This window comes from Chiroxiphia lanceolata, assembly GCF_009829145.1.
Source record: "Chiroxiphia lanceolata isolate bChiLan1 chromosome W unlocalized genomic scaffold, bChiLan1.pri scaffold_46_arrow_ctg1, whole genome shotgun sequence".
In the NCBI taxonomy this organism is placed as follows: domain Eukaryota; kingdom Metazoa; phylum Chordata; class Aves; order Passeriformes; family Pipridae; genus Chiroxiphia; species Chiroxiphia lanceolata.
The window spans coordinates 495,686-516,831 of record NW_022476501.1 but is presented as its reverse complement, the minus strand read 5'-3'; the positions used below and the strand labels follow the sequence as shown (position 1 = coordinate 516,831).

Here is a 21,146-nt window from a genome sequence, read left to right as displayed (position 1 = left end):
AGCCCTGTCAGAGCCCTGACACTTCTGGGGTGACTCCAGGAACAGCCTTCACTGGCCCAGGGACATTCATCTCCCCAGCCTCACACACATCCCCTGCAAAGGGCCCTGTCTCCTCCATCACCCTCCTCTGCCTTTCTGGCCTGGCCCTTTCCTTCCACACCAGCAAAGCAGCCTGGGCACCATCTCACCTGGGCACTCAAAGGGCTTCTGTGAGCAGCAGTGGCACATTTCTCTGAAAGGTGCATTTGTCCCCTGTCCCATGGCACAGGGCATAGCTCAGAGTGTGAAAACACTCCCAGGCACACGCATCCTGGAGAGATTTTTCAAGACAAAAATAGGGAGAGGAAGAACCAAAGAGGCAAAATTAGAGAGACAAAAGGTGCCCCAAAAATCAGGAGCTTCCTCTGAGCCGGGTTTCCATAACTGAATCTCTGATGGGATATTTACTTTGATAAGGAGCTGCACAAAACTATTCATGTAGACAGTGAAAGAATCAGCTTCATATAATATATAGAAGGTGTTGTCAATGAAAACAAATGGAGAAAAATTGTTGAAATTAAAAAAAAATAAAAAAAATAAACATCTGGCAATACCGGCCAGGAAGCCTTCAGCAATTCCCAAGACTTCTGTTCTGCATAGGTTTCAAGTGTCTCCTAAATTCCACACTCGTGGCTTCAGGCCATGACTTGCCAGAGCAGTCCCAGAGCTGGTCACTGCCCAGAGATGCCCTGGGGCAGCTCAAGTGCCCGAGTGGGACAAGTGGCCCAGGGTGTGTGGGAGCCCTTTGGAGCAGGAGCTGGTGGGCAGGAAGGGCCCAGCTGGGGAGGGGCAGGGAATCCCCCCCTGCAGCCCTGCTGCCCAGGCTGAGGAGGGTCCTCTCCAGCCCAGCAGCACATCGCGTGCCCTTGGGGGCTGCGCTGCCGGGGCTGTTCCCGGGCACTGACTGGGGAATCTCCCGGGGTGCCCCGCGCGAGGCGGGGGCGGGGCGGAGGGCGGGCAGGGGGCGTGGCCGCGCGCTGATTGGCTGCGGCGGGGGTGTCTCAATGCGAAGCGCGCGAAGGGCGCCATCTTTGGCGCGTGGAGGAGACGGGGGCGGCGGCCCCGGCAAAAGCTGCGCTTGGCTGTGTGAGCTGGGGGGGTCTGCGGGGGGAGCGGGGTCTGGGGATCCCCTCGGGGGCTGCGGGGAGCGCGGGTGAGGGTGGAAAGGCTGGAGGGCTCGGGAGGGCTTAGCGGGGGGGCTCGGGGGTTCCCGAGGAGATTTTGAGGGGTCCCTGCGGGGGTTCGGTGTCCTGAGGGGACTCGAGGGGGGAGGTTGAAGGTCCCTGAAGGGGTTTGGGAGTCCCTGAGGGAGTTTTGGTTTCTGAGGAGATTGGGGGGTCCCAGGTGGGCTTGGGGGATCTCTGAGGGGGTTTGGGGGTCCTGGGTGGGTTTTGCGGGGACGTTTGCAGCAGTTTCTGGGGTCTCTAGATGGTTCCAGACGGCTTTGAGGCTCCCTTAGAGGGACTGGGGGGATCCCTGAATGGGCTTGGGGGGTCCCAGGTGTGTTTTGCGGGTCACTGAGAGGGTTTAGGGGGTCCGGGGGGGTGATGAGGTCTCTTAGGGGAGATGGGGGGTCCTTGAGGAGGTTTCGATGGGTCCTGGGGTAGATTTCTGAGGGGATTTGAGGGGTTTTGAGGGGGATTTTGTGGAGTACCCTGAAGCCCAGCAGTGGGTTCGAGGGGTCCCCCAGCCCCCAGGGGAGGGGTCCTAGGGATGCTTCCCAAAATTGGAGAGGGGAGATACACTACATCCGGGTATGGGGATCCCAGTGCCCCCAATATATCCCAATAACCTCCTAGTGACCCTCAGTATGGTCCAGTAACCCCCCAGTGACCACCCAATGTATCCCAGGGAGCACCCAGTAACCCCCAGTATGGCTCAGTAACCTCCCAGTGTCCCCCCCGTGTGTCCTAGTATCCCCCAGTAACTCCCTAGTTCTCTACCAGGGACCCCCAGTGTGCCCCAGTTCCCCCCCAGTCCCTCCCAGTGCCCCCTGGTTCCCCCCAGTGTGTCCCAGTATCCCCCAGTAATCCCCCAGTGCCCCCCAAAGCCCCCCAACTGTCCCCAGGGTGTCCCCAGATGCCCTTGGCCTTTCTGTGAGCATGGCAGGGAGGGGGAATGTTTTTGGTGTCAGAGGGTCCAGGGGAGGCTCCTGGGGTGAGATGGAGGGTTGGGGAACTCAGGGTTGGGGTTTGGGGACAGTGGGGTGGGGTATGGGGACAGTGGAATTGGGGGGAATTATGGCCATGGAGAGGCCCTGGGGACATGGGAGACACCAGGGGGGTCTCAGGGTGTTAAGGGGGGAATTAGGGACACCAAGAAGGTCTTGGGAACCCCAGGGGGGTATCAGGACTCACATGCTCTTGGTGCTGCCCCTCCTCTTTCCCCCTAGACATCATTAACCACCCCAAATGTCTCCCATCCCCATTTTTCTTTTAATCCCCTTCCCCTACAGATCCCTTTGACCTCCCAAGTCCCCTTTTAACTCCCTAAATGCACCCAAAGCCCCCCAGAACCTTCTAAATTCCCCATCCAACCCCCCCCCCCCAATCCCCCCAAATCTCCCCCCACCCCCCCTGAAATGCCTCCCACACCCCCCAAAGAGGGATCACCCGGCACCCTGGGACAGGAACACAGTGGGCTGTACTGGGGGCACTGGGCTGTACTGGGAGGCTACTGGGGGGGGCTCAGGTGTCCCAGGACAGCATGGCCCAGCTCCAGGAGAGATGTGGGGAGCAGTGAGGAGGTACTGGTCTCTCCTGGTCTGTACTGGTTTTTGCCCCCAAGCCCCTCCCCAGCTCCCCCAGGACCCTCCCGGACCCCAAAGCCCCCCAGGCCCCTGATTTGGTCCTGCTGCCCCTTGAGCATCTGCAGCTGCTGCAGAACCAGGCATTTCATCAGCAAATGTGCAGGTGACACCAAGCTGGGGGTGTGTTGATGTGCTGGAAGGCAGGAGGGCTCTGCAGAGGGACCTGGCCAAGCTGGATCCATGGGCTGATTGCAAGGGGATGAGGTTCCAGCAGGCCAAGGGCCAGGTCCTGCCCTTTGGCCACAAGAAGCCCCGTCAGCCCCCCGGGCTGGGGCCAGAGTGTCTGGAGAGCAGGCAGGCAGAAAGGGAGCTGGGAGTGGGGATGGACAGGAAGCTGAAGAGGAGGCAGAGTGTGGCCAGGTGGCCAAGAGGGCCAATGGCTGGTGTCCTGTGTGAGGAAGAGTGTGTCAGCAGGAGCAGGGAAGTGATTGTTGGGCTGGAGTGAGCGCTGGTGAGGCCACCCCTGGAGTGCTGTGTCCAGCTCTGGGCCCCTGAGTTGAGGAAGGCCCTGGAGGGGCTGGAGCAGGTGCAGAGAAGAGCAGCGAGGCTGGGGAAGGGAGTGGAGCACAAGTGGTGTGAGGAGAGGCTGAGGGAGCTGGGGGTGTTGAGGCTGGAGAAGAGGAGGCTCAGGGGAGACCTCCTGACTGTCTGCAAGTCCCTACCAGGAGGTTGGAGCCAGGTGGGGGTGGGGCTGTTCTGCCAGGAAGCAGCAGTAGGACAAGAGGGCTGGGTCTTGAGCTGTGCCAGGGGAGGTTTAGGTTGGATATTAGGAAGCAGTTTTTTGGGGAGAGAGTAATGAGGCCTTGGAATGGGCTGGGCAGGGAGGGGGTGGAGTCAGTGTCCCTGGAGGTGTTGAAGGTGAGAGTGGATGTGGCCTCAGTGCCATGGTCTGGGAAGCACAGCGGGGTTGGATCCAGGGTTGGACTTGATGATCTCGGAGGTCTTTTCCAACCCGACTGAGTCTGTGATTCTGTGATTGCCATTCCTATGGCAGCACATGCTTGAGGCTCTATCCCCAGGGTGACAGAGATGTCTGTCCATATCTATCTCCAAGGTTAGTCTGTAAATGTGTGGTGTTAGAAAAGCAGGCTAAGTTGTGGGATGGTTGTAGAAGGAGAAAGAAGCCCAGAGGCCAGTGCAAGCAGGCAGCCCTCAGCTTGCACATGATGTCCCCTCCCTGCAGGTTCCTGTCCTTGAGCCCAGGCCCTGAGGTGAGGCTGAGAAGTGGCACGGAGGTGAGGCCAGAGCTGTCCCTGAGGTGAGCCTAAGTGCAAGGCAGAGGTGCTGCTGAGGAAGGAGAGCCCTGTGGTGGGGAAGAGACAGCAACTGTGAGAGCCCAGCCCTTCGAAGGTGCTGTGTCCATCCCCTGTGTGCCAGGTGAGCTGGGGCTTTGCTGCAGAGCTGCAGGCGCTGATTTGAGCGTCTCCAAGTGCTGAGATGGTGGGCACCCAGGAACACAAACTGTGCCTGGCCACGGAGCCTGCAAGGAGGAGCAGAGACAGCAGTGGCAGTGTGGGGGGCCAGGTTGTGCCTGTGCCTTCCCCTGCAGGCCCTGTCTGTCCCTGCTGGGCCCCTGTCCATCCCCATCAGGTCCCTGCCCGTCCCCCCTGGGCTGAGCTCCCCCCAGGAAGTGCTGTGGAGCTGAAGCTGCTGCCATCCCCCCCCTGCAGCCGCTGCCCCAGCCAAGGGAGCAGCAAAGGCAGGGCCAGGAGCAGAGGCAGCAGCAGGGGAGCCCTGGGGGGGCCGGGAAGCTCTTGTGTGGGTCAGGAAAGAGGCGCTGGGCACGAGGCCGGGGCTGTGCTGAGCAGGCCCAGCCCTCACATCCCCCCAGCCAACGCCGGCTGCCCGGGGGGCTTGGGAGGGACCCCCAGCCCGTGTGCCCCACACTGAGCTGGCAGAGAGAGAACCAAGGGACAGGGATGTGGGCAGGGCCACGGGTGAGGGACAGGCAGGGCCATTGCAGGGCCATGGTGAGGGCACAGCCTGTGGCAGCAGAGCTGCCCAGGGCCAGAGGCAGCTGGGGGTGTTGGGACCAGGCAGTGGTGGGGCCGAGCAGAGCATGAGGCCTCTTGCAGACTCCAGGAGCAGCCTCCCACTTGCCAGCCCTGCCCTGGTGTGGTGACACTGTCCCCTCCCTACAGGACACTCCCCCCCAAATCTTTGGGGGGCCTTTTGTGTTTATTGCTGGTTGCTGATTCCTGCTGGGGACCTGAGGGCAATCCCATCCATGGGGTACAATCTCTGATCCAAAGCTTGACTCACTGCAGACTTTGCAGGGAAATCTGTGCTGGCAACAGCATCCTGAGCCCGAGGGCAATTTGTATCCCCGAGTGCTGGTCCATCTTGGAGACCCAAGGGATCCTCTGCCATTCCATCCATGCAGCAGGAGACACCCTCCTGCCCTTGACTCCGTGCAGAGGAACAAGTGCCATCTCTGTATTTGGGAGAAGCCAGATGCTGCCCCTGGGCCATCAGAAGTGGTGCTGAAGCCTCTTTCAGCCCAGCCCCGGGTGCAGTTTTCTCATCCCCTCACCGAGTGCCCGCTCCCCCAGCTGGCACTGACCAACCAGGGCGTTTGGCACACTTGGTTTGGTGGTTTGGAGAAACTGCCCTGGACTGGCAGGGGGCCAGAGAACCTCGAGTAACAGCCCTGGCGAGTTTGAAGTGACACTACATTAATACAGCTTTTGATTAATATATAGCAACTCCATCAAGTGCTCATTAAATGACCTCAATCCATTCATCCTCCTAATTAAGCACTATATTTTTGGGCTGAATGTTCATATTCTGGAGTATTTTTGGCTGAATTTTAATTTTGCAGTTTTTGGGGGAGGTCATCTTTCTGTTTCTGAGGGATTTTTTACCTGAATCTCGGTGGTTTTGGTTTTTCTGGGCTGAATCTCAATGTTTTGGAGGTTTTTATGGACACAGGATGCCCGGTGAGTTCTAGAGATGGATTTGGGCAGGAGGAACCCCCAAGCCAACGCGCTCAGCCCTTGTTTTCCCCCCCATCAGGATTTGTCCTTCCCAAAGCTTGGGCGGATGGAGGAGGAGGCTGTGAGGAAGAGGAAGATGCCTTGGGCCCCCCAGGCAGGTGAGGAGGAAGTCAGTGGCCCTTTGGGCGGGTGTTGTGCTGGCTCTGTCAGCCGAGCATGGCCCCGGCTGCAGGACAACCCCGCTGCCGCCGCCGTCCTGCCGGGGCCGGAGTTGGGGGGATGTCCTTGGCCTTCCCTGTGGGCCGGAGGCAAATCCCCTCCCTGTCCTTCTTGCTTCCTGCCCCAGGCCCCGAGCTGAGGACGGAGAGCCCGGAGGACAAATCCCCCCGTGAGACCCTGGTGGGAGAGACCGTTTTGAAGGGCTCCCCGGCACAGGAAGGCAGCGGGGAGGAAAAGGGCCGGAGATCCCCCCACAGGAGGGGCTCCAAAGCCATCCCAGGGTGCTCTGAGGAGGAAAGAGCCAGCCTGTGCCGGGAAGGCGGCCGGAGCTTAAGGCGGAGCTCTGAGCTGGTAGTCCCTGATCAGGCTCCCAGCAGGGAGAAGCCCTTCAGGTGCTTGGAATGTGGGAAGAGCTTCAGGAAGAGCTTCAACCTCCTTGCCCACCAGCACATCCACACTGGGGAACGGCCCTACACGTGTGGGGAATGTGGGAAGAGCTTCACCCAGAGCTCCACCCTCCACATCCACCAGCGCATCCACACTGGAGAACGGCCCTACAAGTGCTTGGAATGTGGGAAGAGGTTTCAGACCAGCTCCAGTCTCCTCCAGCACCAGCGGACACACACGGATGAGAAGCCCTTCCGCTGCACCGACTGCGGGAAGGGCTTCAAGCACAACTCCACCCTCGTCACCCACCGGCGCATCCACACTGGGGAGAGGCCCTACAAGTGTGGGGAGTGTGGGAAGAGCTTCAGTGACAGCTCTGCCTTTACCAGACACCAAAGGACCCACCAGTAGGGGAAGCCCTACCAGTGCCCCGACTGCAGGAAGAGCTTTGGCCGCTGCTTCCACCCCAAATGAACCCCCTGATGGTGAGGCAACCCCTGGAGTCCAGTGACTGTCAGTCCATCCCTTTCGACCACAAAGGGCCAATCCTCTTTCCCAGGGGCAGCTTCTTCCAACAGAACCCTTCTTGGAGGGGTGTGTGGAGATTACTACCTTGGCTGGGGACCCCCCAGGGTCAGTCCTGGAGGTTGAGAACAGAGACCTCCCCCTGAGCGTTGATCTGCAGGAGTTCCATCCCTCTCTAATTAACAATTCTTGCTTTTGTGCCAGCTTGAGTAGAATTGCTTCAACAATTGCTTTAGTGTAGAGCACTGTCCTATCTTATCCTGTACTCCTGATGTATTTAGTTTTTCTCTTGTGCAGTAAATAATTTTGATAAAGATCTTCTGTCTGATCATTTGGAACCCTAAATAAGTCCATTTCTATCAATAGTTCTGATTTGCCATCGTTAAAAGCTGGGGGACAAAAGTGTTTCAGTCACACCTCTGTAATTCCTCTAAACTGAAACTGTTGGTATAATCCAAGGCTGAGATTGGATCCAACAGCCCCCAGCACCCCACAGTAAATTGGGAGCTCAGGGGAGCCACTCCCCTTTGCCAATCACCGTGTGTCCAAAGACCCCCATGGGACTGTCATACCCACCAGCCCACCCTCCCTTTTCCACCCTTCTCCCTGTTCCTTCCACTTTCCCATTGTCCCCTCAATCCCCATTTCCTCCCTGAACAGTTTTGGCCTCCTAACCCCCACTTTTTACCCCTTTTCCTTTGGTTGTTGAAGGATAAAATGAGGCTACACACACAGAGTTCCATTTCAGGACTTGTTTGCTGACACTCTTCTGTGTCCCCTTTTATTCCTCTTCTCTCGTGAGCAGCACCCGGTGTTTGTCTTTTAGTCCACCAGAATTCCCAGCATGGCCCCAAAGCAGTGCCCTGATCCCACACATTCCCCTCCCCTCATGTGCTGGCTGTGTTCAGCCACCAGAGAAAAACACAGGCTGGTCATTCAGGCTGGTTCAAGTGCATTTCCACTTAGAGAAACAATCTTCTCTCTCTCCAAGCACTCAGCCAAGGTCCATCCTCCCTTTGCATTCCCATGAACTCAGTGCAGGTGCAGAGTGACTCCGCTTGGTCCCACCTCTGCCCCTGTTTTGTTTGGACACACAGAGTTCACAACCAAGAGGGCCAGGACCCGGGCTTCTTGTCTTGGGGCTTGTCCCGTGTGCTTCCAGAGCACTTGGAATATTGAAACCAGACAGATTCTGAAACCCCTGCTCCTGATGCTACCACAGTGCCCATACACTGGCACTGCAGGCACGGCCTGCACTGAATGGCCAGTGCAGCAGGAGCCGTGGCTGCGGCAGCTGCCGGGATTGCTGCAGAGATGATCCAAGCAATCAGCCCTCCACTGAGGATTTCTGGGTTTCACAGTTTCCTTCATTCACTGTATCCTGCCTCATCCTCCCAGCTTCTGCTTAGGTTCCCTGGGAGCCACAGTTTGGCTCTTCTGTCCATGAGAATTATTAATGATAAATGGAGGGTAGACACGTTTTGATCTGTGTTACAACTAAAATAACAAGGATTACTTACAGGGATGGTAAACGCATCGCAATGTCAGGTGTGGCCAAGAAGGGATCTGAGTGACAGGGACACACCATGGCTGAGTCATTAAGCCAGTCAGGAAGAGTTGGTAGACCCAGTGAATTCCCCCTAGAACAGTGTCTTCCCGATGGGACATCCAGGCAGGGCTTGCTCTGCTCAGCATTCCCTGCCTCCTCCCGGGATTCTTGAGGGACAGCCTCTGGCAAGTCCTGGCCCAAGGAGACCTGCCACCGCCCCGAGTCCTGGCAAGGCTGCTGCCCGTCTCCTGCCCCAAAGAGCTGTGCCCCCGGGGGACTTCTCTGCCAGAGGGCAGCCAAAGCCAAGGGACACTGAGGTCTGCCCTCTTGCAGGTGGCTGTTGGGAGTGGCAGCTGGAGCAATTGGTGGCAAGACTTGGCAGCTGTGAGAAGGCAGAAGCTGTTGCTCCTTCCTGGCATGATTTTTGGGTGGAAGTGATTAGCAGCAGTACAAAACCACCATCAGCTGTTGAGTTTCAGAGGACAATTAGATTAGACAGAGAGACTCTCAAGCTTCCTTGTGTTCTTTTTGTTTGTTTTCTTGCGTTCTGGAAAAAAAAATCAGCCCAGTCCCCCATGTTCAACACTCCAGTGTCTGTGTGCTCAGCTGTGGCCAGCAGCTGATGTCCAGTCCATTGGGGAAGTGCAGGGGACAGGGAGAAATCTGGGATGAGAAGCTGTTCTGTGTCTGCCATGAAGGTGCCACCCGCCTGAAGGAGCAGCCAAGAGAAGTGCTGGAAGCAGAGACGTTCTGCCAGTTTCTGCTCTCAGGTGGACACAGGGCCCACTTGTTGCCAGGGGTCCTGGAGATTGGATCTGGGAACAAGGGTTGCTGTGAGGCTGGGGAGTGACTGGAAAGCTGTGGTGGCCACTTGCCCTGAAGCCTTTTGCCAAAGCGGGTGCAATTGTACCCACAGTCTGCCCATTTTTGGTGTCCTGGTGGGTGTGGGCGCTTGGGTGAGGAGGCCCAGGCGTTGTGGGTGCTGCTGCTCCTGGGCAGCCTCTGGTGCTGTTGTCTGTGGGGCGCGGAGCCGCTTGGGCAGCAGCGAGTGCGCAGGCCTGCCCGAGGAGCCCAGCGCCCTGCCCGTGGTGGCAGCAGCTCTGCGGGCCCAGAGCTCTGGCTCAGGGGGTGTCGGCCACAGCCCCTTGGCCTGGGCAGCCGCGGGGGCCCGGGCTGGCCACCAACCCTGCCTGTGCCACTGCCCCTCACTGGCAGCACCCGGCAGACGTGCCCTGGCAGGGCCCCTTGCCCTCCTTGTCCCCAGCCAGGCCAGCCTGGCCCCCTTGGGGGTGTGCCCACCCTGCTGCTGAGGCCCGGCCTCCAGGGCTTCTGCCACAGGGCTGGGAGATGCCTCAGGAAAGCACCAGAGCAGCCGACTGACAGGGAAGGAGGTGGCTGCCTGGGGGCTGCTTATGGCCTCTGCCCCCCAAGTCCTGGGGCCCTTTCCCTCCACCCTGCCCCTCAGGGTCTGCACCCAGTCTGTCCCCTCGCAGCCTTCTGCCACTCACCCCCTCCCAGATTCCCCTCAAGGCTTCCCACTCCCTTGTCCCATCAGGACCTCCACAGCACCTCACCCCTTCCTGGCCTCCCAGCACTCCCGTCCCCTGCGGGTCTCCCCCAGCCCCACCAACCTGCCCGGCAGCGGCGCAGCCCTGAAGGAGCTCCAGAGGAGCCGCTCCAGAGGCACTTGGGAGCCCGGAGCAATCCAGCCAGCAACACACAGGCAGGACACAGACGCTGCTTCCTGGCTGGGGGAGGGCTTGTGGCCATCTCCAAGGACAAGGTCCTCAGGGATCCCCACAGCTCCAGCCTCTGCCCCTCCACTCTGCTGGAAACGTTGAGGCTCCAGCAGAGCCACCAAAGGCCAAGGGGCTTCTGCCCACTTTTGCTGGCACGCTGCACAGCGGGGCAAGTGTTGCTGAGCACAGGGAGCCCTTTTCCCCTCTTCCCCAAGGCCCTGTGCACACTGGGCGCCAAAAAAAAGCTGCTGGGCCTCTGTGTGTGATAGCATGTTGGTTGTATTCCTATGCTGAGCTCAATGGGGGTGCTTGCAGGGAAGAGGCATCTTCCCCACAGGCTCAGGTGGCCCCAGGAGATGGAGCTTCCCACATCAGTTCTCCACAGAGCGTCAGCAGCACAGGCAGACACTGCCCTGTGGAAAAGGCCGGGCCTGCCACGCCCTGCACAGCCAGTCTTGGAGCTGCTGGAATCTGCAGTAGGGAGCCATCTGTACAGCTCTCAGCACGTAGCAGTGTTGAATTGCCAGGCCTGCCATGGTGAGTCTGATGTCATCTGTCACACCTGTACGGGCTGGAAGAGGTAGGAACGGAGACTACCAGAATGGGAAGAATGGAGTTCTCCGTACAGCTCTGATGATGTGGAGCGTTTCAACAGCCAGGTTTGAGACGGCAGGGCTGTCATCAGAAATGCCTTGAAGGGCTGGAAGAGAAAGGAAGAGAGCCAAGGTGAGAGGCCAGGGGTGTGGGGACGTGAGGAGCCCCTCCTGCCAGGGCCATCCCAGCCAGCTCTTGCCATGGCCAGGAGGGAGCAGGGCCCAAGGGGATGAGCTGGAAGGTGCCCTCGCTCACCTTGGCAGATGAGCTGCAGCTCTGGCTGCTCCTGCTTCATGGACCTGGCGGCGATCCCTGGGAACACAGAGCCTGTCAGGCCCCAGAGGCACAGGTCCCCCGCAGCGGCGCTGCCAGCCCGGCCACACGGCCTCCTGGCCTGGCAGGGCTGAGCCCGGGGCCTTCCCGCATGGGGAGGCCCCAGGGCTGGGCTGGCACAGGGCGGCAGCAGGGGCCAGGCCACTTGGGGCTCCACATGCCCTGGGCCGCATCCTGCTGCCGCTGCAGCAGCCGGGGCTGGGGCCGAGCTGCAGCGGGGCAGGGAGGGACCCCGGCCTTGTGGCTCACCCAGAAACTTGATGGCCAGCTTTCGCAGGGGCTCCTCTGGGCTCTCCAGGTACGGCAGGGCCTGGCGCACGTACTGGCCCACTCGGCTCCTGTCCTTTTCCAACTGCAAAGAGCGCCAGGGCACGGAGGGAAGGCTGGGCTCAGGCTCTGCCCCTTGGCCGGGTGCTCCCTGCTCCCAGCACGGGGCTCCCCTGCCCACAGAGCCCTGAGGCCCGGCCAGCAGCCACTGGGGCCGGGTTGGGGGGAGCAGAGGGATGGGTGCTCCCGGGGAGCCAGGGGCTGGGGCTTTGGGACCGTCCTTACCAGGCACTCGGGAAACCTCCATGGCTGCTCCATGGTCACCAAGTGCTCAAGGTCCCTCCACTTCAGGAACCTGGCTGCACCAAACAGTGCTCTCCGAGAGGCCTGCACAGCAACAGAGGGCGGGCCATGGCACCGCAGCCCAGGGCACAGCACCCGCATCCCTGTGCCAAGGCCAGGAGGAGGCTGCAGGCGACCATGGGCCAGGGCAGGAGGCACAGCAGCCTCCTGCCATGGGGACACCAGAGCCCACGAGTCCTCACCTCTGCCACACGCTGGTTCTCATCATGCCAGTTGAAGTAGAATGGCACCAGACTCAGGTACACGGGTGGCTTTAGGCTCTTGCTCCTCTCTGTCGCCTCCATCACCTCCCGGAAGAGGAGCATGGAGAGCTGCTGCAGCTGGCTGTGCTCCTGGTGTAAAGGAAGAGGAAAAGACCTCAGCACTGGCTTCTCCAGGCCCACCGGGGCACAGACCTGAAAAGACACTGGGCCCAAAGTTTCCTGGCAGCACTCAGTGCCCACGATGAGGGGCACAGAGCCTTACGTTGTCAAAGAGTGGCCGCAGCGCCTCAAGCAACTTCAGGGCAATTGGGCTGGATATTTGGATGATTTTCAAGCCCAGCACATTGATGAACGCAGAGAGGGTCATCTGAACTGCGTCCGTGTCTGCATCCTGCAGTAGCTCCAGGAGGCTTTCATTCAGGCTCCGGATGCTCTTAGCCTGTGTGGAACACAATGCTGTGGTGCAGCCCCACGCTGCTGCCACGGGGCCCAGAGGCCAAAGGCGCGTCCCAAAGGAGTCGGGCAGCTGAACGGGGAGGAGGAGAGCTGGGAGCAGCTGGCACAGCTGCCAAAGGCCAGCCAAGGCCAAGCTACTGCCTTGCACAGCCCCACGCTGCCGGCCCGGCTTCAGCCCCTGCCCCCTGCTCACCATTGAGGGAGCCTTGCTGAGCACCACCAGGCCTCGGAGCGCCAGGCGACGCCTCTCCGGGCACTGGCTGCGCAGGCACCTTGAAATTATCTGCAGGACGCTGGGCCCACATTGTCTGGGGTTCAGGCAGTGCAGGACCTGAAAGGCAGGGAGCAGTGACGGGGGGCCCGGCCGGCAGGAGCCCGGACCCGCCCGGGGCTGGGCCCAGGCAGCAGCACAGGGTGCAGGCACCGTCCCGGGCGGCTGCGGCTGTGAGAGGGTAGAGAGGGGGAGGCAGCTGGGCCAGGCAGCGCTCGCCATCAGGCTCACCTCCACCAGGAAGGCCAGGGCAGGCAGTTCCCACAGGGGCTCTTCCCTGCTGAGCCGCGGGAGCAGGCTGACGGCGATGCTGCGGCAGATGGAGCGGGAGACACGGCACAGCTCCCTGCAAGGGGGAATAAAGGTGCCAGAGACCCTGAGGCAGGTGGGCAAAGCTCTCCTGGGACTGACTCACACAGGCCAGGTCTTTGGCCACCAGCCCAGGAGAGGACTTGGGCACTTTGGGAGGTGGCTCCTCCTGTACAGTCGCCCCTCTCCGCCTTTTCCACTCTACTCAGCCATCCCTGGCTGCCAAGACCCTCTGGCCCAGCAGCACGGGCACTGTGTGGGGTGGCCTGTGCACAGGGCAGAAATGATGGGAGCAGTGGGGAGAAAGGGCTCTCACCTGGCCAACAGACCCACTGCATAGTGGTGGCTGTCAGCCTTGAGGAGCATGTCCCAGACACACTTGCGAGCGATCGCCATCAGCACGTCCTCATCCAGCAGCTGGAGCAGCAGGGCTTTAACGGTCTGCACTGCAAACCTGTGTGCAGAGCACAGCCCAGGTCAGGCACAGAGCCCTGGCCCCAGCCCCGAGGGCGTGGCAGGGAGAGGGGACTGGGATGGAGCACCTGTTGGGGTTGGGGGGAAGGCTGCGCTGCTCCCGGCATCGCCTCCAGAAGGTCTCAACCCCCTCTGACATCTCCTCTGTGCTGATGAAAACTTGGAAGAGCAGAGTCGGAAGGAGGCGGGGGAAATTGTCCTTCACTGCCCCTGGGCACCAGGACAGCTGGAGGATCTCCCAGAGTGCCACAGTTGCCTGCCAAAGACAAAGCACCCAGAGACAGCTCGCAGGGCCCAGATGTCCATGTGGCAGGGCCCAAGAGTGGCAGGAAGAGGTCAGGGGAGACACAAAGGGATCCCCCGGCCTGGTGTCCCTGAACCTGCCCCTAAGGCAGGCCTGCAGCCCAGTGCCTGGGGCAGGGAGAAGCAGTGGTGAGGGAGGATGGAAAGGCATCCCAGAGGCAACGTGGGGGCGAGCAGAGGCCAGCTCAAGAAACTCACAGCCAGGGCAAAGACATCCCTCTCATCCCCATCAGAGGTGCGTCTCCTGTGCGCTGGCCAGTATTCCAGCACACGGAAGAGGATCTGCAGCACCGGCTCCTTAGTCCCTCTGGAGGAGACGAGCGTCTTCCACATGGTGCGAGCAGCTCTGTGGAGTCACAGCTCTGGCTCAGGGGGGTCTGGGACACAGCTCTGTGGCCTGGGCAGCTGCGGGGCTCAGGTGACAGAGCCACAGTGCCTTGTGGGGCAGGGAGGCAGGCTGGCCTCAGGATTGGGGGCTGCCATGCCAAAGCTGGCAAAGAGAGGAGCTGGAGTGTCCGGGAAGCCTCCATCTCTCTGGCACACCATTTGGGACAGGCTGTCCAGGGGGATGGGGTCTAAAGGTAGGTGAGCCCTCAAGGCAGGTGGGCCCCATACCTGTCACAGGCTGGGGCAGAGCGCAGCAGGGTCACTGCAACATCCACAGGGTGTGCTTCGGTCAGCAGGACAAGAGTCTTGTCCAGCCTGTGCTCAGCAGACACATTGGACGTGAGCCACTGGTGGATGCACCTGACTATGGCCGGCACCTGGAGGGGACACGAGGGACAGTTGGAGAGCTGCCAGAGCCAGTAACTTGCCCAGCTTCCCCCAAGAAGTGCTCCCCTTGCCACCACACTCTGCTGGTCTCAAAGGCTGAGGGGGCCCAGAGCAGCCAGCATGAGGGGCCACAGCATCCCTGGGGGACTGGAGCCCTGGCCACAGGCTGCTTACTTGCTTCGCTTTGTAGACACCGTTCTGCACAAGCAAATCCAGCAGGGCAGCGCTGGTCTGGGCATTGAAGAGGTCCGAGTTTGCCGTGTCCCCAGTGGCCATGAAAGTGGCCTCTTCATGCCAAATGCACTTGATGAATCTGCAAACCAGCTACAGGAGGAAGGCAAGGAAGAGAGAGGGATGTCCCCTGGAGGGCTGGGACAGCGGTGCTGGGCTGAGCAGTGAGAGCAGGCCCAGCCCAGGCGGGGATGGCTGCAGGTACCTGTGCTGCCCTGCGGAAGCGGCCACGGGCACGGAGCTGCTCTTCTGTCCGCTCCTGGCCTGCATCTGGCAAAGAGCGAGCGCGCTCAGAGCTGAGGGGGTGCGGGAGAGGCCGGAGAACACAGCCCAGGTCTGGGCTCCAGGAGCAGGCAGGGCCAGCCCCGGGATGCCCAGTGGATGGAGCACGGCTGCCAGGAGATCAGCCCCGGCCCCTCTGCCCCCCTCCCTTTCCCTGGGCATGTCCAGAGGGGATGGGACAGGATGAGGCCAAGGAGGTTGCAGCCACCAGCCCTGTGGCCCAGCTCCAGCACTCACCCTCCTGCGGGGGCTGCACCTGCTGCACCTCTTCAGGCTGCTGTGCTGGAACAGCCCCAGGGCTTTCCTCCTTCTCCTCCTCCTTCACCCAGGCCAGCCTGGGCACCGTGGGGGGTCTCTGCTGCATGTCTCTGTCTGGTGTTATGGCTATCTGCAGCAGAGATGCCATGGAAAAGCTTTGGCTCCCCAAGTCCTGCAGTCATGCCTTGAAGGCAGCTGCAAGAGAGAAGCCTGGGAAATGCTCCCACTCATCCAGTCCCACTGTCTGGCCTCGAGGGCACCTTTCACAGGGACTGGAGATACCTTGAGCAGCCCCAGGTCCCCAGGTCCCACAGTCTGGCCTGGAGGATGCACAGGGGAGAGGTGAAGAGCTGCCAGAGTGAGCAACTTGCCCAGCTTCCCCCGAGAAATGCTTCCCTTCCCAGCACACTGTGCCAGCCTCAAAGGCTGAGGGGGCCCAGCGCACCCAGCTTTGGGGGCCACAGGCTGCTTACTTCAGCAGAGACAGCTCTCTCCTCAAGAAACTCCAGGCTGGGGGTATCGGTCAGGCGCTGAACAGGCGCGGTGTCAGTGCTCACCACGCCCTCCGTCGTTGTGGCGTCGGCCTCCTCCATGAGACCAGGCAGCACAGAGTCACAGTGTGACACATCATCGCTCGATGGGGTGTCCCAGTGGGTTGTGGGATCACTGGTTGCGGTGTCACACTTTGCTGGGACAGCAGTCGACGCGGTGCTGACATCAGGCTTTGTCAGCTGGGTCGGGATGGTGTCAGGCTGGGCCTGGACATCAGCTGGTGTGATCCTGGACTGTCTACGCCGACTGCCCATGAATTTCATAAATGTCTGCAGGAGAAAGAAGGGCAGGGAAGAGAGGGATGTCCCCTGGAGGGCTGGGACAGTGGTGCTGGGCTGAGCAGTGAGAGCAGGCCCAGCCCAGGCGGGGATGGCTGCAGGTACCTGTGCTGCCCTGCGGAAGCGGCCACGGGCACGGAGCTGCTCTTCTGTCCGCTCCTGGCCTGCATCTGGCAAAGAGCGAGCGCGCTCAGAGCTGAGGGGGTGCAGGAGAGGCCGGAGAACACAGCCCAGGCCTGGGCTCCAGGAGCAGGCAGGGCCAGCTCCGGGATGCCCAGTGGATGGAGCACGGCTGCCGGGAGATCGGCCCCTCTGCCCCCTCCCTTTCCCTGGGCATGTCCAGAGGGGATGGGACAGGATGAGGCCAAGGAGGCTGCAGCCACCAGCCCTGTGGCCCAGCTCCAGCACTCACCCTCCTGCGGGGGCTGCACCTGCTGCACCTCTTCAGGCTGCTGTGCTGGAGCAGCCCTAGGGCTTTCCTCCTCCTTCTTCCTCCGGAGCAGCCTGAGCAGGCTGAAGCGTCTCCCTGCCATGCCACAGTCTGGTGTCGAGGGCACCTGCAAAGAGAGACGCCTCGGAGAAACTCCGGGCCACTAAGTCCTGCAGAATGGCCTTGAGGCCACCTGCCACAGGGATTGGAGACACCTCGGAGAAGCTCCGGGTCTCCAAGTCCTGTAAAAGGGTCTCGAGGGCACCTGCCACAGGGATTAGAGACACCTCGGAGAAACTCCGGGTCTCCAAGTCCTGTGGAAATGCCTCGAGGTCACCTGAAAGCGAGAAAATCCTCTAAAACGCTCCGGGTCGGCAAGGCCCGAGTTGGCTGCGCGGGGACTCCGCACAGCACCGCTCTGTCCCGTCCTGTCCCGTCGCCTGCTCCGAGGAGCACTGTTGACACTGTGGCCGTGTCACCAGCAGCACCTCTGTCACCACGGGTCATAAAGGGCCCTTGGACACCCTGCCCCCTTCCATCCCACCGGCCATGCCCAGCGTGTCACAAAGGGCCCTGGCACACAGTGCCACGTGGCCTGGGGCCTCCCCCAGCCCTGCCAACCTGCCCCACCTTGGAGGGAATCCGCTCTCTGAAGTATCTAATTTGGCTGGACCTAAACTGTAGGAACAGCTCAAGAAATGAGCAAACACTCCCCTCCTGTGCCTGCTCATGGCAGCACAAGGAGCCCCCTCGGCCGCTGACACAGTCGCAGTGGGAAGGGCACGGGGCCTTCCACACAAGCTGGCACGGCCTCCTTGGGAGAAGTGCTGGCTGCTGACCATCCTAAACATGGGGGCTGACACCGAGAAGGAAGGTGTGGGCAAGGGCACCAATGCTGTTGGCAGCCCTTTGGCCAGGCCAGGGCTGCACCCAAATCAGCAGCTCTGGCAAGTCCTGGCCCAAGGAGACCTGCCACCGCCCCGAGTCCTGGCAAGGCTACTGCCCGTCTCCTGCCCCAAAGAGCTGTGCCCCCATGTATTAGTTGGTTTGAATACATGACCGGAATAAAGACAAGTGCAACAGACATTCAAACACTACAAAAAATCTTTTATTGTAGTGAGAACAGAAAAAATTACTGGCAAAGAGAATCAAAAGCTAAAAAAGAATACAAAAAAACTGCTTTATCCGTTGGCATTCATAGAATACTATGAACAGCTTTTATTATAGTATTAACTTGAAAAAAGGGAATTAAAGGGATACCAAAAAAGGATATAAGACATTTGCTTTCTCGGTTGCTTCCTCTCAATAAACTGTGCTTACCCACACAGACAGGCCAGGGCTGCCAGGATCTGCAGCAGCTGGTCGGTGCCCGTGCTTAGCGGGCGTCTCCATGGAACAACACAGTCTCCATGGCAGGATGAGGATCGCTCACCCCAGCAGTCCTGACACCCCATTTTATCAGCTCCACATTACACCACGTAGGGCCAGGACGCAGTATAAGGTGATGCCTGAGTGGCAGCCAAACCCCGCCTGTTCATCACCTGAGAGCAACAGTCTGTGCATGCCCTGCTGTAGGGTAAGGGGCCAGTGACCCCTGCCCACAGAATCTGCCTCTCACCAGCATCTTTCTCACCCCTGTGTATGACCTCTCCCACTGTATTTCAAGGGTAGATGTATCTATCTTGCAATATGTAGCAAAACCAAGGAAGAACTGAGTTCTGATAATAGGGGATGTCAAGCTGACTTGCTAAAAAGCACAATGGACCTTACAATTCGCTTGTGCCATGAAGTTACATTGTACCATACTCTAGCTGGTTTCACATCCTAATATGATTTCTTCCTCACGCCTCTATGCAACATTGATCATCTAATTCAAAAGTACCCCCCTTACAGACATGAAACAGTTTAAAGTCCTGTAGATGTAGAGATGAAAAAGTCATATCTCAAATGTAGTGCTAGCTTGTTCCTAAGCATTTCCAGAGTTCCTTCCCATCAGGTGCCAGGATGGGTGGGCAGGGGGTGACTTGCTTTGTTCAGACCATTCTTGTACGTGTGACTGCTGCTCTTTCATCTCTCTCCCCCTATTTCTGGGTTGGTTTCTAGAGCTGTTTTTGAAAGAAACACTTTTTCCAATCTCACACGTGAATATTTTCAAAGAAATACAAGACACGAAAATCTAGTAAAACCAATATTTAACAAAATGGTGAAATCACACTCCTTTATGTACTCTGAGCACTCTGCTACTGAGAGTTTGTGTAGTTCTCCATATACTGGAAATGTAACAAAGGATCAAGCAATTTTCTGTGTATTCTTTGTTTCCTTTTCAATTATTTTTTTTTGTCATCAAATTGGCTGCAGGATTTGGTCCTGTCTTTGTGGAGGATGAATGCCACAGGGAGGGGCTACAGGAAAGGAATTAGTCCTGAGGTGTGTTTCCTGCTTAGGCATTGTAGCAGAGACATTGTTCTCTCCGTTCAGGAGGCTGCACTGAAATTCAATCTCTTTTACTCTCAGAGATGAATATTTCAGGCAGTCTCAGAAATGAGCACAGGATCCTGGGCAGTGCTGAGCCTTCCCTTGGGGGTGGGGAGAACGACTTTTCTGAGCTGCCCTCTTTCGATTTCCACGCTCTCCTTCTGCACCCATGTGTAAGACCTGAGTGGTTTGATGTTGGGGTGTAGACATGTAACAAGAACCAATAGTTTTTGCAACAAAATGTGTCATAGAAAATTACCGTGTGCAGTTTACAGAAATCAGCCAAGCAAGGTGAGAGAACAATGAAGAAGGGAGCTGAAGCAACAGGTATATATATAATCAAGAATACTGTCTCAAAGAAGTTCATAAGGCAGTCACCTGGAATTTTGGGGACTCCAAACAGAGAAGACCACCAAAGACGCTTGATGAAGCCCCTCAGAGACCTTACAAGGATTTGTATATATCTTAATAAATGTTGGGAGCTGCAGGTCTGGGGTGTGTGTGAATGCCCTGAATATGTAACAGGAATGCAGGGAAGAAAAAATGGATAACCATGTAATGCTGACAAAGCAGCAGGAGTGAAGATACCTCTGTGTTCACTTTGGTGAACTGATTCCCAGGGCACCCGGTTTGCTGGAATCATGCAGTGTGTTGTAATAGAAATGCCTGCCTACTAAAACTCACGAATTGAGTCTTAGAGGTTTCTTTAAGAGCTGGTTTTAGGCAACAACGGTGCTTCATGGCCCCTCACAGCCCCTCACGGCCCCTCATGGCCCCTCACAGCCCCTCACAGGCCTTCATGGCCTCTCACAGCCCCTCACAGCCCCTTACAGACCCTCACAGCCCTTCACAGCCCCTCATGGCCCCTCATGGCCCCTCACAGCCCCTCACAGCCCCTCATGGTCCCTCACAGCCCCTCATGTTCCTTCACAGCCCCTCATGGTCCCTTACAGCCCCTCACAGCCCCTCACAGCCCCTCATGTCCCCTCACAGCCCCTCACAGCCCCTCACAGCCCCTCATGGTCCCTCACAGCCCCTCATGTTCCTTCACAGCCCCTCATGGTCCCTTACAACCCCTCACAGCCCCTCACAGCCCCTCATGTCCCCTCACAGCCCCTCATGGTCCCTTACAACCCCTCACAGCCCCTCACAGCCCCTCATAGCTCTCACAGCCCTTCATAGGCCCTCATGGCCCCTCACAGCCCCTCATAGCTCTCTCAGCCCCTCATGGCCCCTCATGGCCCTTTACAGCCCCTCACAGCACCAGATGTGGGGATTCTCCCAAAGGAGAAAGGATCAGGACCTGCTTGTCCTCCTTTTAGTTGGGTTGTTTTATATCAATGAGTAAAGAAAGGTTGAAATGAAACAGTTTGCACCATTTCCCTCTGCTTTAATTTGGCGGGGCCGAACCTCTCTGCTGACAGTGGCCCGAGTGTGACCATCAGTGCAACCCCCCAGCCCCCTTTGTTTCCCCCACTGTCATTCCTGGTTCCAAAGCCCCCCGGCTCTGGAGGAGGCAGAGCTGCAGCGCTGTGGGCTCCGTCCCCGGCCCAGCCGGGGCTCTCGGGCAGGAGCAGCAGCAGCGCAGCCCCTTCCCACCTGCTCTTGCCTTGGCTTTGCCTGGGAAGCCAGAAGCCTCTGGAAACCAGCACAGCCACTGAAACGGAAGTCAGGGCTAAGAGAGTTAACTGAGATATCTTGGCCTGCTAAGAAACCCCAATATCTGTGTTGCTAGAAGAACATTTTAGGAACACTGGTTAATATCATGTTCTGTTCTGCTCACTGGACCAAAGGACTTATTACAGAAAGGAGTAGTACACACATGGTAATAAATTAGGTAAACAAGACGTTTGAATAAGATAGAGAAGGCCCAAAGCCAGGGTTTTGCAAGCTTGAAGAATTCAGGTCACCTGACAAAGAAAATTGAAAAGGTCAAATCAAGGAAGATATCCGTGGTGACCACCAGAGAGATGAAGGCTTGAGGAGAAGACCCCCAGAGTAGAAGTCTGTGCATGCCTGGAAAGACTCCACCCAGAGACCAGCCTACTTATTAATATGAATGTTAAATAATTTAACCATGTATCTAAAGT

General features: G+C 58.6%; 1 protein-coding gene and 2 long non-coding RNA genes across 3 annotated transcripts; 1 reads left to right on the top strand and 2 right to left on the bottom strand.

The window, feature by feature from the left end:
* The first annotated feature begins 3,815 nt into the window (after positions 1-3,815).
* LOC116781470 lies at positions 3,816-5,942 on the top strand. The gene is made up of 3 exons (XR_004354878.1): positions 3,816-4,059; positions 4,107-4,225; positions 5,864-5,942. It is a non-coding gene; the product is annotated as an uncharacterized LOC116781470 (long non-coding RNA).
* A 4,556-nt stretch (positions 5,943-10,498) lies between these two features.
* On the bottom strand, positions 10,499-12,682 carry LOC116781460 (maestro heat-like repeat-containing protein family member 6). Its single transcript, XM_032677146.1, has 7 exons — positions 12,613-12,682; positions 12,226-12,402; positions 11,943-12,092; positions 11,683-11,784; positions 11,380-11,482; positions 11,053-11,109; positions 10,499-10,903 (listed from the first exon to the last, which is right to left on the bottom strand). Exons 1-7 carry the CDS (start codon positions 12,613-12,615, stop codon positions 10,797-10,799), a joined length of 699 nt encoding a protein of 232 aa, XP_032533037.1. The 5' UTR covers positions 12,616-12,682; the 3' UTR covers positions 10,499-10,796.
* Positions 12,683-13,641: 959 nt separating this feature from the next.
* Positions 13,642-14,436, bottom strand: LOC116781467. The gene is made up of 3 exons (XR_004354875.1): positions 14,392-14,436; positions 13,975-14,122; positions 13,642-13,729 (listed from the first exon to the last, which is right to left on the bottom strand). It is a non-coding gene; the product is annotated as an uncharacterized LOC116781467 (long non-coding RNA).
* Positions 14,437-21,146: the final 6,710 nt, after the last annotated feature.

Excerpts from the sequence above, each read along its gene's own strand:
- LOC116781460 (XM_032677146.1), bottom strand. Across the intron at positions 11,483-11,682 it reads GGAGGTTTCCCGAGTGCCTG|TTGGAAAAGGACAGGAGCCG; the intron begins GTAAGGACGGTC and ends CGCTCTTTGCAG. Across the intron at positions 10,904-11,052 it reads GCTGCAGCTCATCTGCCAAG|CCCTTCAAGGCATTTCTGAT; the intron begins GTGAGCGAGGGC and ends TTTCTCTTCCAG.